Raw genomic sequence first — 14,832 nt, 5'->3', positions numbered from 1 at the left:
AAACTAAGCTAGCTAAACTATTGGAGGAATACAAAGAAAGAAAATAAATACAGTGTTATCTCAATAGATTTTGTAGTTGGGCTGGAAATGTGGAGCTTACTTTTAACTTTTAAGTAACGAACGGCCGTTCCTGTTATGTTGTTTCGGATTCTGTTGTGACTGTCACCAATGATGTTTTTTTCTCTCTAAAATCTGTTATATATTCAAGTTGTTAACCAAATAAACAATTTTTTGTTCGATTTCTCTGCGGATGGGAAAGAAAAGAAGAAAATAAATACTTGATGTTCTAATGTTCTATACATATTGTTGGCGCTCAGAACTTATTCTTTTCAACTCATATGCTCCATGATCAAATTGTTTCATCATCAGAGCAACCATTTCATATTCTTGAATTTGAATCCCGGGGGACCAATATATAGTACTTCAAACAGTTTTCTGAATCATTTGAAAGGATGCTGCAGCTTGCAAACCTTAGTTAAGCTTGAGAGATGCAGTTTATCCATTCATAATTCCTCTGAAGTAGATCCACGATCCATGGCAAATGGAGCTTCTTCATAGATTTCAACTTCCCATTTCGGATTATCAGTGGATACATGAGGAGGGAACAGTGAATGATACCAAGAACAATGCAAGTAATCTGACAAATCCAAAGTTAACTTTGTTGCCTTTTATGCTTTGATTCTCTATGAAGTTTCAGGTGTTGAAGATTCAGTGAGATCAGTGTTGGGCCTTTGGTGCTATCTTTGCTTGGTTTCTTGGTTCTCCCTTTATTTTTGGGCATATCTGAAGCTCTAGTTACAACTGCTTTCCTGAAAATGGTGGATATGTATTTGGATTTCATCAGCTTGGGCCCTTTCTGGGGGTTTTAAGAAGGCTTTTGGAAATGACTTAATGGTGTTACGGATTATGCTATTTACCCGATATTGTTCCTGGATCACCTGAAACATTCAATTCCCATCTTTAATCACTTACGTTGAAGAATTCCATCCATATTGAGATTTACAATCTCTGCAATAGTTGAATGATAGAGGCCTGCATATTCTTAGGTTTTCAGCTATTTTATTGCAAGGTTTTCACTTTTTTGATTTCCTGTAATGGCAATTCTCTCAATTCCTGGGATTAAGCTAAGTCAGTGGTCTATTGTGGATTTCAGGAAGGTGGAATTGAGGGGATACATCAATACCATGTGTTGGGAAGGCCAGTACTGTAGCAGGGGAGGTAGACTACCCTGGTAGAATGTTTCCGAAGGCACTGCTTAGGCCTGTTGTTTTTGTGATTTCTTCATATCTTATTTCACTTCTTTCTGCAACAGGAGCTTTGGATTCAATTACTAGTGAGTGGACTGATGGTTTTGCAAAAGTTGGAATGCTGATTGTTGGCTTCTCACCAAATGGTGGATCCAGGCTGCTGCTGCAATGACTAATATGTGGTTATTTAAAGCTGAAACGAGCAATGACGCCTTCCAGCTTCTTGGAATGGGTGAAATGGGAATGCTTCCTTCTATATTTGCTTCAAGGTTTGACAGATATCCCATTGATTCTTCACATACTGTACTACAATTTTAATGCTTAAGCACTTGTAGTTCACAAGACCTTTTCATGGATGTTAGAGCTTCAAGTCTCCACTAAACCTAGAAGAATAGTAGTGTTCCACTTCATCTTAGCTACAGTCACATAGTTACCAAAATGTATTTCAAAGAGATGTTTGCTCTTGCGAGTTGTATGCAGTATGTAGAGTATCACATGCTAAACCATAGTTATTGGCATCTTTTCTTTTTTCTTTTTCCGAAGGGCATTAACTTTGACCAGAAGAAACAAACTTGTCACGTAATGATCTGGAGGACCTGTCAGGACCTTAAGCGCATGAGCAAGGTGTTTCTGATGAAGCATTTCTTAGCCTACTTGCAGAGTCAAAAAAAATTCAAGATTCTGGAACATTGACAATAGAAAGTTCAGAACTAGTGTAGAAGACATTCATATATTTTACAATTGGATCAGAAGGGATACAGAGAAAGTTCAAGCTAACTAAAAATATGCCATAAAAGAAAGAAGACTCATCATTAATTTGCATATGGGGAAGATGTATCTATGAACTCAGCGCGTTACCTAAGTAGGCATCTGTGAAATGTGTAGGCAGCAATCAAGTGTTGAATAAGAATATTACATCTGTACAAAGTTCTTGTGAACTGCAGATCCTGATTGTTCTATAAAAATTGATTGATAACTATCTCAGCATCTGTTTAGAAGTTTTGGATTGTAGAACTGAAGAGTAATGCAGTTGGATCTTCTTTACATGCAAAGTTTGTTCTTGTCAAGCCACATTTTTGAAGTTCAAAATGAAGTCTCACTGCGTTTGGAATGCTGCAATGTGTACATTTTTGGGCACTTGCTCTTTCTCTTCAACCTCGGAGCCTTTTCCACCTGCGTTTTTTCTTATCTCTTAAATTTGACAATTGTAAAAACTTTATTTTTTTGAAGGATGGCATTAATGGTGGTATTTTTACCCCAAATTTTAAGCCACTAGTCGCCAACTGAAACAGGTCATACAATATACTCTTGTACTTTCATGTCAAGAAGGGCTATTTGGTTAGACTTTGAAGTTTTTGATCTCTTATTCACAATAATAATAATAATTATCCGCTAACATGCATATTTTTAGATTATCTGGTTTATTATTTGAACAGAGTACGATTATTGGTTTATCACCTTCTTTAATCAACAACAGCTAATTTATTTCATAATACTATATTAGTACTTACAGAAAACAAGTTTAGCAAATCATACATGTTGTTGAAGGAGGTCAACAACATTGATCAATCATGTAGTACTGTATAAAAATAATGGTTTTTTTACTCTGACACAAGTAAGAAGCACATTACTTGGACTTTCCCTGTTCTTTAACCCTATGTCGTCATGGCTTTGGTATATGATTTACATAGATTTTTATTTTGAAAGAAACATGTCAACCTATAGAGAACCAGGTTACCATGTGATAGGCTAGTTTTGTAAAGAAATGCTAGAATTCGAGATATATGTGAAGCAAATAAACAACATATGGATACTATTTTGGGATCAAATGGAAGCAAAGTAGTTTATTTAAAATTAGTTATTAAGGGGTATTAATATAAAAACTTCTCCAAATATACATACTCCATCGTTTTATACGGTGCCTAAACTTGCCGCCACTTGGTTGAGGAAGAAGACGGGACCGTGTCGATCCTTATACAAAACACCAAACACGGCCTAATGAAACGTAATCATTCACTTTCATTTTACAAACATGACGTAAGAAAATCCCACGTGTGAAATTGAGGCTTATACATAAGAAAATAGTTTCGTGTTTGGCTTATGTTCATTACTCAACAAATAAACCAAAAATTAGTATATACAAAAGACGGAAAAGATCGCAAAAGCATACCTCAAACAGACATTAAAAATAAATAAAAGACAACTTCGAGTAAACACCTTGAACGTCGCCTCGACCCACACAGGTCAATTCCTATTCTCTGTCTCTTTTCATTCCTGTCATTAGTTCAATTCAATTAATTGAGTTTTAGTCTTCTCGTTAATCATCAATAGGGTTTCTTTTAATTCTTGTCAAATGTTAAAATTGTCTTTAGTTTTAGTTAACTTTTATTCTTTGCTTAATCCTTCTGTGCTTTCGCTCTCTATGATCCTCAATCGCTTAATCTGAATTTGGGTTTAGCTTCCTTTTTCTCTTTTAAATTTTACTTCGTTTGATAGTAATCTCAAATGGGTTAATCTTAATTTTTGTCGATGAGGTTAATTGTACTTTGAAATTACTAAATTGGGTAAAAACTTCATCTTGAATGCATATTGGTTTCATATTTTAATTTGGAGCTAGGAAAGAATTGCTGACATTGTCTTGGTCTAGTTAATTCATAGATTCTGTTAATTGGTAATTAAGTATGAACTTGCAAGCTTAATTAGCTTCCTGTGATCTGTCCTGAAAAATTGACTTTTTTACAATGGAAACTAGGAAAATGTATTATTGGGTATCTGGTAGTAAATGATGCTATTTGTTTCTGTTCTTTGCTGGAATTCACGAAGGTCTTGGCATTTTGTGTGTTAGGAGTTTCAAGTGAAAATGGTGACCAACAACCATTATACTCGAGTTGATGCATTAGAGCTCAGAAATCTAATATGTAGGAAGATTGGACAGCAGAGAGCTGAAAAGTACTTCAACGAGCTTAGAAGATTTTTTAGTTCAAAACTGAGCAAGGTTGACTTCGACAAGTCCTGCATTCGAACTATTGGAAGAGAGAATATCCACTTACATAATCGTCTCCTTCTATCCATATTGAAAAATGCCTCTTCGGCTAAGGTTCCTCCACCGAAACCTAAAAAGGCTGAAGAATCTCTGAGCATCAAAGTCGGGAATGGTTATCAGAGGAGTTGTCTGCAGTCGCTCTATGGTGATGCATTTCCCTCATCACCTCGCAAAACCAGGTCTCCAGTTAGTAGAGACAGAAGGTTCCATGATCGTCGTAGTCCTCTTGGACCACTTGGGAAGAGTCCTACTATTACTTGTGAAGAAGCAACGCCTAGGATACAAGAACAGGAAAGTGCCACAGAATTGCATTCTCTTGGTAGCAGACCTCCAGTTGAAGTTGCATCTGTAGAAGATGGGGAAGAAGTTGAACAATGTGCTGGAAGTCCAAGCATACAAAGCAGAAGCCCTGTCACTGCCCCTTTTGGAATTTCTGTGAATGCAGGTGGTGCTCGAAAAGCTCTCCATAGTGGATCTATATATAACTTTAGTCTGGAGACTTGTCAAAACCATGGAGAATTGCCTGGTAGTAGATCACTAAGAAGCCGTTTGGAGCGGAAGTTAGAAGCGGAGGGGCTTGGCATATCGTTGGACTGTGCTAACCTGCTAAATAATAGTTTAGATGCATTCTTGAAAAGACTGATTGAACCTTGCATAGGACTGGCTGGTTCACAACATAGAAATGAACGCGTCAGACATCGTAATACTCAAATATTGCCTGGATGGTATGGTCAATATCCTGGGAATCATACAGAAAGACAAACAAAATCCTCATGTGCAAGGATGTTGGATTTTCGAGTAGCAATGGAGAGAAATCCTCGTATACTTGGGGGAGATTGGTCCACACTACTTGAGAAGGTCTTTGCTTGCGCTTCTGAATAAACAGCTCATCGCCATCAACTTGTTACGTGATGGATAAGTGGAGATTTCAGGCGTTTTGTTTCTAATTTGATGATGAGGTACTTCTCATCATTTCCCATGAAATGAAGAATCCGTGAGAATTGTTAAAGGAATAAGCATGTGAATATTGTAGGAAGTTGTCGGATATCGTGGGGTGAGATTTGTATTCTAGGAGGATTGGTCCCTTGAGGGACATGTTTACAAATTACTCATAGATATTGTTTAACAAGCTCTTGGTTTTAAGTCATTTTTCATTTTACAGATAGGGTCTTCTATGAAAAGTTTTCATGAAATAAAGCATATAGTTCCAACAGCTTTGTACTATTGTAAGTCTGAGAAGTTAGCTAGTGACCCAAATTCTAACCATTAACGAGTGCTTTCAGCTCCAAAGCTTTTTCCCGTTTTCTGTCTCTTGATGAATTGACTTTTGCGACATAAAGGCAAGGATTGTTTTTCCTATGTCAAGTCAAGAGGAAATTGTATTTCTTGTTCCTGGGTTGGAGTGTTAAGTGCATTCCTCCTGTACAGACGAAAAAATATAGAGAGACATGCACTCTTGCCCTTAAAGTTCTTGAGGTTGATCTGACGTTTGTCCAATGTGATGCCTGATCAGTGGCTTCAAGTGACATATGCTTCCATTATTGGCTGCTTTCTAACATCATGTTTCAAAGATTGATTTTCTTTTGGCAGTCTTCGGTCGCTAGCATATCAAATTGTTACTCTTTCTTGGTTGTTTGCTTGTTAGTGCATTTCTGTATGTTGGCGGGGCTTTTTTCTTTTTCATCCTTCCTTTCTAGTCCATCTAAATGACAAAGCCCTGTATATGTTTGAGGTTGAGGCATGCACTTCTTGCCCTTAAATTCTTGAGTTTGAACTGAGTTTGGTGAATGAGATGCCTATTGGTGGCTTCAAGCCTTCAAGTGATATGATTCCAGTATTGGCTTCAAAAGGTAACATCGCAGTTCCATGATTGGCTGCTTCTGGTAGCCTTCTGTAAGTCTATCTTCATTCTTCAAGCTATGGTATATTTTCTTATCTTAATTATTTATTTTCAATCTCACCTTGTTGTCAGCACTTTGAAAGTTTCCTGTTGGCTACCATCGGATTGTAGATGAAGTGGCTTTAAACGTTTACTGTTAACACTTCTCTACATCAACTTGCTCTAAACGTTTACTGTGGTATGTATGCACATATTCTGACAGCCTTGTTGCAGGTTCAGAATTCTGCACATCCACGCACAAGGGAAACTCTGTGTTGTCTTGCAATGAAGGCAATCTAAGAAATTCTCTGTGTACACGAGTGAATTTGAACTCAAAAGGAATAGAAATGCGCTCCATAAGGTAAGCACATTAAATATCAGACTCATCTCTTCCGTCTTGATAATTCCTCCACAACATGAAGATGAGCTTTCTTCTATCTATGTTTATGCATCCATCTAATAGCTGATTATCATTGCGTGTTTCATATAGTAGATGTAAAAACCACATAGGAGGATAGCTGTACGAGGAGCAGTGAGAGTGGAGGCTCAGCTGTAAATGCAGTGACATGGTCAGCAAGGATTCATATTGCCAAACCCAACTTGCTTGGGACTAACAAAGTTGTTGTTGTTGTTGCTGTTGTTGTTGTATGGTTCCCCTCAAGGTTGTCTGTTTCATGGTCAGTTGCCTGGCTTAGTTGATCTGCAGAGAAGAGGTTTTACATTGAGCAGCAGATGTTAACCTTTGCTCCTGCAACTCATGGGGGATATCAACGCTCACTTTTTGCACTGCCCAAAAGATACTCAGGTATTGCAATGAATCCTGTCTCTTTGATGTTAAATCAAATACCAGGAGAACTAAGGAAATCTCTCATTAGCTGGTTGGGGAGGAAAATGGATAAAAGCTCAACATATTCTGATGCAACATGCCTGCTCGCATCCTATGGGTAATATGGAAGGAAAGAAACACTCCTCGTTTTGAGATCCAGTAGTAGCTATACACACACTTTTATATAAATGCTTGTACTTCAATTGCCTTTTTGAGTTCCTTCACACTCTATGGGACTATTGGATTTCTCTCTCATTTTTTGATAAACTTAAACATTTTACATATTGGTGCAATTGTACTCCCTTAGTACATTGACCAACTCCTCCATCTTGATACATAAAAAAATGTTATTATACACGGATAGTATAACAATTATTTGCATATAAGTGTAGTTTAACCGGTGATGGCATGTTAGTTACTTATTTTGTCATGTTACAAATTGATGTTTATCAGAGATTTACTTGTAATTTCCTTATAAGTGATTGATCACAGAACTCTTTTTACAGTCAGTGCATAGATCTTAAGATTCCTCAATATAATGTTGAACCATTCGTCCTAACTATTTGATTGTGTAAATCTCTGTTCTGGTAACTGCGAGGGATGATCTCTCTCAACCTCAGAGATCTGATAAAGAAACTTCAAAGACAAAACTGGTTGCTCCCTTAATTCTTGCGAATTTGTGTTGTCACGTTCGTGGAAAATTTCATCGCAATTCTTTCTCAAATCCTGCAACTTTTAACTGCAATTTTTCAGCACATTCTTCTTGAATTATTGCAGCATCTACTCTTCTAATTGCCATCAAAGACTTTGATTTCTTTAATAACAAGAATCTTTCCTTGAATTAAAGTCACCACAACTAAGTTCTCTTTGATTGAAAACTTAGACCAGCTGATACTAAATAACTTGTTTTTTAGTTTACCAAAATCTGTTAAGTGAAAACCAAATCAATTAAGTGAAACTTCCGGGACTAGTAAAATTTAGAAAAGGTTCATTAATACTTCCGAAGAGTTGGGAAAGAATTCAGTCGATTAGCACAAATAATATTAGACAAAGAAAAAGAGAGTAGTAAGCTTTAATATAATTCTCAAGAAATACACCAAAAGAATCTTTTGATTCAACGAGCCAAACAGATGGAGATCTCAAGCATCTTACTTAAATCTCAAATAATACAGTTACATATTATTACAAGACAAGAACACAAAGCAAGCAACGTCGATCATTTCGGGAAGCATACAAAAAAAAGTTGGCAGAGGCAATGGAATTGCTCCAAATAGGAGGATGAAAATGAGTTAATCGTCAAGGAAGTTGTGGAAAATTATGGAAGTGAACGACTTGAATATTAGTAGTAGGTTGGTGGGGGTGGAGGTGAAGCATAGGTGGCAGATTGCTCGTACTTTTTAGGCGGTGGAGGTGAGGCAAAGTTGGAAATTTGTTTAACATAGTTTGTTGGAAGTGGAGGTGAGTAGTATGATGGCGATTGTTTATAGGTCTTTGGTGGAGGTGGTGGTGATTCATAATAAGGTGGAGGTGGAGATTTATAGTTAATTGGTGATTGCTCGTAGTATTTTGGTGATGGTGGTGGCGGTGAAGAGTAGTATGAAGATGGTTGCTCATTGTATTTTGGTGGAGGTGGTGGAGATTTGTAAGAAGATGATGATTGCTCGTAGTATTTTGGTGGAGGTGGAGTTGACTGGTCATAGTATTTTGGAGGAGGTGGAGGTGACTTGTAGGATGAAGGTGTTTTTTCATAGTATTTAGGAGGAGGTGGAGGTGATTTGTAGTATGAAGGTGATTTTCCATAATAAGTTGGTGGTGGTGGAGACTTGTAATAAACTGGTGACTTATAATATTTTGTTGGTGGCGGTGAGTTGTAGTATTTAGGAGCAGGCGATTTATAATATTTTGTTGGGGATGGTGACTTGTAGTACTTTACTGGCGATGGTGACTTGTAGTAGTACTTTGAAGGAGTAGGTGACTTGTAGTACTTAACCGGCGATGGTGACTTGTAGTACTTTACTGACGATGGTGACTTGTAGTAGTGCTTTAAAGGAGCAGGCGACTTGTAGTACTTAACCGGCGATGGTGACTTGTAGTATTGCTTTGAAGGAGCAGGAGACTTGTACTTAACCGGCGATGATGACTTGTAGTACTTTACTGGCGATGGTGACTTGTAGTATTGCTTTGAAGGGGTTGGCGACTTGTAGTATTGCTTTGAAGGAGCAGGAGACTTGTAGTACTTAACCGGCGATGATGACTTGTAGTACTTTACTGGCGATGGTGACTTGTAGTATTGCTTTGAAGGGGTTGGAGACTTGTAGTACTTTACTAGCGATGGTGCCTTGTAATACTTAACTGGCGATGGTGATTTGTAATATTTTACCGGCGATAGCGACTTGTAGTATTGCTTTGAAGGAGAAGGTGACTTATAGTATTGCTTCGAAGGAGCAGACGACTTGTAATATTTCACCGGTGAAGGAGATTTGTAATATTTTACTGGTGATGGCGACTTGTAATAGTCGTGCTTTGAAAGTACAGGCAATTTGTAGTTTTCAGCAGATTTTTCTGGTTTCTTGTAGTAAGGAATGGTGGGTACAGCATACTTAGATGTAGAGGGAGAAGTATACCCATAAGAGTAGTCAGCAAAAACAGTGCTGGCTGCTAAGCAAATTACCAAAGCAAATGCAAGAAGAGGCCATTGCCCCAGCTTCATTAAGCTTCTCATTTTGATCTGCAAACCAACTGTAATTGGAGAAGAGAAGGAGAGAACCTAGAAAACTTGTATTGCATAGTTGAGAAGGGAGCTCTGGTTTTTATACAGCAAAGTGACATCTTTCTTGACATTTATAAAATGGCTTCATGGTTACCCACTAAGATGAGAGCAAAGTCCAAATAAGGACTTGGTCAGTACTAAGTGGGAGGCATTTTCTGGTGACAAATTAATTCAAATAGAACAGAAAAAGAATTAAATATCTGAAAAAACAAAGAAGCATACCAAAGTTAACATTGACATAACTCATAGTAATAGAAAGCCAATTGCCCCCCCCCCCCTCGGGGGTGGGGGTTGAATGCTTGGTGACAACCTTGATTACTCGAGTTGGATAGTTAGCGAGACTAGAGAACTCGAGTTGGATAGTTAGCGAGACTAGAGAATCATGTGCATGACATAGATGCATCGTGACAAGAGGGATTACTCAAATGGTCAGCATCCCCACCTATAACTTTAGCGAGACTAGAGAATCATGTGCATGATATAGATGCATCGTGACAAGAGGGGATGCTCAAAGGGTCAACATCCCCACCTATAACTCCAGGGTTGTGGGTTCGAGACACCAAATGAGCAATAACTCCAACAAAAGGGGAATCAAAGGGAATGGGAACAAAAAAAGGATTTTAAAATATATATATATATATATAGATGCATCATTGATATTCAGAACAATTTGGTACAATAATAAATTGTAATCGAGGAACTTTTAATCGAAAATTGTTAAGTGGAACTCCAGTAGAGAATGATACTACAATCGCAAAATCTTCATTAGATCTTCTATAACTATGCCTGCCCGTTGCAGTAGATATTGCTCTTTTCTGATAGCTAATATAGGAATATGTGATTTCTAACTAGAACTTGGATTTTACATAAAGAATCATGACGGACGAAGTAACTATTAAATAACACATTCTACAGCCTCTGCTGAAGTTCTGCTCCACCACACTAACGTGTCAACGGAATGAAAATCACTCCAACGGTATGCCTCCAGCCAGTTTGTTAGCAAGAAGAATATCTGAATTGTTAGCAGAGAAGAGATGATACAGCTGCTTATACAGGATCACGTCGTAGAGACTTTCTCTTGGTTTGCCATGTATGTCAGGTACACATTCCAAACGTACGAAAATGTGTTGCTAACAAGCGGCTGTCAATATAGTAATAACATCTCGTTAGTTGCGTTCTCAAATAGACATACATATATATTATTATTTATAGAGAAGGATAGAGACATAACCCTCTGCTGAAAATTAAGGTAGAAAAAAGAACATTTTCTTCAAATTGGGAGTTGAAGGATTGGAACCTAATGACAGGAAAAAAGACATCCGAAAGTTATGTATAGTGACATTAGGGGTCGATGAGACCTTGAGCATACCTGTAAATGAACGGGAACAAATTTGAATGTAATGAAATCACATATTGGCCAGTACATAAGACCATTGACAATAGTGGGAACCAAGTCGCGCTTGAGTCTGGCAACAATCTCTGAACTACTTTCACCTGGTGTATCATCCGATAATTAGAATTAGTGGAAAAACACATTCAAAGTCAATGCTCAATGTAATTTAGAAAAAAGAAAAGAAGGAAAAGTCAAAAGAGTTCAAATAGATGTTGACAATTATTGCTAGTTCGTTCATATCCATTCAGCAAATAAAGAGAACTGTCAACACATTCAAATTCCAAATCACCATGAATGATGGACAGTCATTTGCCTGTAAAAATTGACAGGGACAAATAAGAATAAAAAGGAAAATAGGGAAAGACTCATAAGAAGGCTTGCCAACAGATTGACTGAGATCTTATGCTGTATCAATTTTAACAAACAGATCTTCCTAATCTAATTTTAAATTTCTTTTTCTGGTTTTCGCAGTAGTTTCTTTTGGTCCATGACCTCTGAGATAATGTGATACAGAGTTTGGTACACTCTCTCAAACCCAGATGTTAGCAGTTGGTTTCTCTCATGTCACTAAACCTGCCCTCCTCTCCGACACTCTCACACAAGTTTGGTACAAGTTTTATCTTTCATTTGGTGGGTTCAAGAGTGTGATAAATTTCCCCATATCTAGAGCGCTCCATTGATACTTTATTTAGTTGATGACAGTAAGGTACACCCTTTTATTAAATATTTTAACCAAAGTAACTCAGAACATCTAAAAGAAGGACTCATTTGTACCTTGTGCTGCAGCATTCATGGAGAAGAAAACAGAGTTGATTGCAGGGCCATAGACAGTCTGTCCCAAAGCTATTTTCTTAAATGTTGTGATGACATCACGCTTCGGAAAACACCTTGACAGAAAATTGAACCAGAAATGAAGTGAAGGTCCAACAATTAGTGCTCCATAACCACCCATCCTCAATGTTCGCGCGAGATCATACTGCGTCATCAATGACCCAGCAATTGTCTGCAGAATAGAGAGCGCAAAGAACACGGGGAAAACGATTAGGAACGTGTAAGGATTTATTCCACGGCCACGGGTGAACCAGAATAGAGAGAGAAACTAAAAGGGGAGCAGATGATGCACAAGACAGGTGAGATGCAAATTACATATTTATATGTTGAGCAAAATGACAGAGAACTAACAGATTTTGATATTTTGCCGTGTTGTTAAACAAGATTTACCGGCTCTTTTTTGGACAAGTGAGATTTATAGGTACTAGTACTACACCATACATGATACAACAACTACACCTAGAAGGAAAACTAGCTAGTTTTGTGCTTAATGTACTTATTCCAGCTACTACTAGAAGATAGCTAATCAGCAAGGAGATGAAGCAGATTAGAAGCCCATGCTCCTTCAACACTAAGGAAAATAGAATCTCCAATTTTAGGTGGGTTTTCTTGTCCACCACCGACCAAGATGCATAAGAGCGGTTTTCCAGTGATGCTGGACAGAAAGACATAATGGCAAAAAGCTCAATTATGTACTCTGATTGTTCGTCTGTGTCAAACACTACACAAACCATTTTCTGTGTGAAATGACAAGGTTTTGGTTTGGTTACTCGGGGAATCCCAGGCGAAAGAATCTATAAACTTCTAGGTCAAGTAGTAGGAAAGAAAGGGACCTCTAACTCAATTCAATAACATGTTTTAAGGCATCTTTTTCTAATATTAACATTCACATTGGCCGAGCGAGTCGAAGGAGTCTTCATCACGAGTCAAGTTGGGGTTTCATTCTGGTAACAAGATGAGCACACTGCACGACCAGACAACTCACATCCTCATCTCGCAGTGTGACATCTGACATTTAAGTTGAGTCATTTCCTAAGTCGACTCCTCTATGATAACCCATGCTGCAGTTGCACCTCATGAACTTATTCAAGAAGTCCTATTCTTATAGATGCCTTTTATCACTTGGATCCACAGTGGAGACGGGTCACAAACAGGAAGAATAGTGTATGTCCTATAGTTCGAACTTCTAGATGAAGATGAATCAGAAGCCACAACTGACTTTGAATAGTGCATACGTTAGGTAGAGTGGATTTGCGTGAGACTACAACAGTTCGGAATGTAAAGAAACCGAAAAATACTAGGAAGCAATTGCAAGTTAGTTCTGAACTTTATAGGTGAAAGATTCAATAAAGGTATGGTCAGTATGGATAGACATAGACCGTAGCTGCTACAGCGCACTATTCTCTATGCATTAAATTTGAGAAGCAGAAGAGACATCTAAGAGCTGCTGGGATAAGTCCTTACTCATAGGTTTAAGATCACTTATCCTATACCTAATACTAAGAGTAACTCTACCGGGAACTTAGCATAACCTAGCTATTTTTTCTGGTTGAACGACGGTTTGCCCCATTTCAGCTATATGCTTAATTAAGGTGAAAAAAGTATCAGGAGGGAGGAAAGGAAAGAGGTCAAGATCATTTTTCTCGTTTGATTAAGAAGTTAAAAAGAAAGAATACACAAATTCTATGCAACAACTATATTATAACCTCTGCAATAGTAAACCCTTTATCACTAAACCACAACAATAGGACGAATTTGTGTGCTTTTGGCATGACAAAGAATGTATTCATACAACATACATGATTCTTAATCCTAATAATGAATTTTTCAACAATAATGAATTTTCCAACTAAGTTACTTCCAAAGAATCTAAAAACCTACATATATAGTAAACGAGAACAGAAGTATTATGCCAAAACCAGGACAAATAGTCAAAGTAAGAAATTTCCAGTGAAATAAAAAGAATCTTTGCTGAGAATAAAGTACCTGTGAAGATAAATCAGCGGCAGTGAGAATAAGGCCACAAGTAATACTCTTGGTGAGAATGGGCCGAGAGTTAAGCTTTTCTAAGTACCAACCCACGAACCCAACTTTGGAAACAGAGGCTGAAACCCCTGAAAAGAAAGCCAGAAAACTAGGATTTGACAACTCAACAAGTTCCTTATTTTTCCTGTAAAAAGATTGAGGTAATCTTGAATAGACTTTAGAATGTTGAAGTTGGTGATGAACAATATGGTTCTTGAAATTCAAAGGTTCAATGGAGGGGTTTTTACAGAGATGGTGGAGGGCTTTAGAACCATTTCTGAGGAAAAAAGCACACATCTTTGTATTTGCGGAGAAGAAATGGAGAAACCCCAGGTGTATTTTGTGGTTTGTATTTAAGAGGCTATTTTTTGTAGTAGGAAAGAGAAGTGAGCGGTCAGTGGTCAGATGTGTAGCAGAGGAAGGGAACTAGTTAGCAATTTTGCTACAAAGTGTAGAAGACAAAATAAGGTAAGGTCATCGTCGTTTACCAAGCGCTTCCCTAATTTTCATACACGTGTACATTCCTACTCGCACTTGAATAATTTTTTGCTTTTCTATGTTTGTGTAATAAATTAGGGGCCGTTTGGCCATACAAAATTTTCACTTTTTTTAATTTTTTTTTTTTGAAATCAACGTTTGACCATCAAAATTTTAATTTCAACTTGAAGATGAATTTCAAAAATTATTTTTATGTCCAAATACAATTTTAACTTTCAAATATCATTTTCACTTTGTTTGCAATAAATTTTCGTCATATGATAAATAAACTGCAATCACAAAAGTAAGAGAAAATATTTTTACTAATGATTCGCGCGTAT

The 14,832-nt window shown here is 37.4% G+C and overlaps 3 protein-coding genes and 1 pseudogene across 8 annotated transcripts; 2 read left to right on the top strand and 2 right to left on the bottom strand.

Moving 5' to 3' along the window:
- The first annotated feature begins 541 nt into the window (after window positions 1-541).
- On the top strand, window positions 542-1,565 carry LOC109213805 (annotated as a pseudogene).
- Window positions 1,566-3,371: 1,806 nt separating this feature from the next.
- On the top strand, window positions 3,372-7,392 carry LOC109213810. Of its 5 annotated transcripts, none has more exons than XM_019377642.1 (3): window positions 3,372-3,490; window positions 4,093-6,530; window positions 6,663-7,392. In XM_019377642.1, the coding sequence occupies exon 2, from the start codon at window positions 4,108-4,110 to the stop codon at window positions 5,170-5,172; it is 1,065 nt and encodes a 354-aa protein (XP_019233187.1). In that variant the 5' UTR covers window positions 3,372-3,490; window positions 4,093-4,107; the 3' UTR covers window positions 5,173-6,530; window positions 6,663-7,392. The 5 variants fall into 5 exon arrangements, with proteins under 5 accessions (XP_019233187.1, XP_019233188.1, XP_019233191.1 ...); XM_019377643.1 differs by having other exon boundaries at window positions 3,401-3,490; window positions 4,071-6,530; XM_019377646.1 differs by lacking the exon at window positions 3,372-3,490 and having other exon boundaries at window positions 3,511-6,140; window positions 6,404-6,530.
- Window positions 7,393-8,038: 646 nt separating this feature from the next.
- Window positions 8,039-9,790, bottom strand: LOC109213813 (extensin-1-like). Of its 2 annotated transcripts, XM_019377650.1 has the most exons (2): window positions 9,278-9,790; window positions 8,039-9,163 (listed from the first exon to the last, which is right to left on the bottom strand). In XM_019377650.1, the coding sequence occupies exons 1-2, from the start codon at window positions 9,715-9,717 to the stop codon at window positions 8,335-8,337; spliced, it is 1,269 nt and encodes a 422-aa protein (XP_019233195.1). In that variant the 5' UTR covers window positions 9,718-9,790; the 3' UTR covers window positions 8,039-8,334. The 2 variants fall into 2 exon arrangements, with proteins under 2 accessions (XP_019233195.1, XP_019233194.1); XM_019377649.1 differs by having other exon boundaries at window positions 8,039-9,790.
- A 632-nt stretch (window positions 9,791-10,422) lies between these two features.
- Window positions 10,423-14,463, bottom strand: LOC109213812 (PXMP2/4 family protein 4-like). Its single transcript, XM_019377648.1, has 4 exons — window positions 13,976-14,463; window positions 11,933-12,161; window positions 11,135-11,259; window positions 10,423-10,906 (listed from the first exon to the last, which is right to left on the bottom strand). Exons 1-4 carry the CDS (start codon window positions 14,309-14,311, stop codon window positions 10,823-10,825), a joined length of 774 nt encoding a protein of 257 aa, XP_019233193.1. The 5' UTR covers window positions 14,312-14,463; the 3' UTR covers window positions 10,423-10,822.
- Between the last annotated feature and the right edge of the window lie 369 nt (window positions 14,464-14,832).

This window comes from Nicotiana attenuata, unplaced genomic scaffold (assembly GCF_001879085.1).
Source record: "Nicotiana attenuata strain UT unplaced genomic scaffold, NIATTr2, whole genome shotgun sequence".
Taxonomy (NCBI): Eukaryota; Viridiplantae; Streptophyta; class Magnoliopsida; order Solanales; family Solanaceae; genus Nicotiana; species Nicotiana attenuata.
This window is presented reverse-complemented; position numbering and strand designations above follow the sequence as displayed.

What these genes read in the sequence shown, in the direction of transcription:
- LOC109213810 (XM_019377642.1), top strand. Translation starts at nt 4,108, where the DNA reads ATGGTGACCAACAACCATTATACTCGAGTTGATGCATTAGAGCTCAGA.
- LOC109213813 (XM_019377649.1), bottom strand. Translation starts at nt 9,717, where the DNA reads ATGAGAAGCTTAATGAAGCTGGGGCAATGGCCTCTTCTTGCATTTGCT.
- LOC109213812 (XM_019377648.1), bottom strand. Translation starts at nt 14,311, where the DNA reads ATGTGTGCTTTTTTCCTCAGAAATGGTTCTAAAGCCCTCCACCATCTC. An exon ending in CCGCTGATTTATCTTCACAG is followed by an intron (nt 12,162 to 13,975) that starts GTACTTTATTCT and finishes TCTATTCTGCAG; the next exon opens with ACAATTGCTGGGTCATTGAT. An exon ending in CATGAATGCTGCAGCACAAG is followed by an intron (nt 11,260 to 11,932) that starts GTACAAATGAGT and finishes ATGATACACCAG; the next exon opens with GTGAAAGTAGTTCAGAGATT.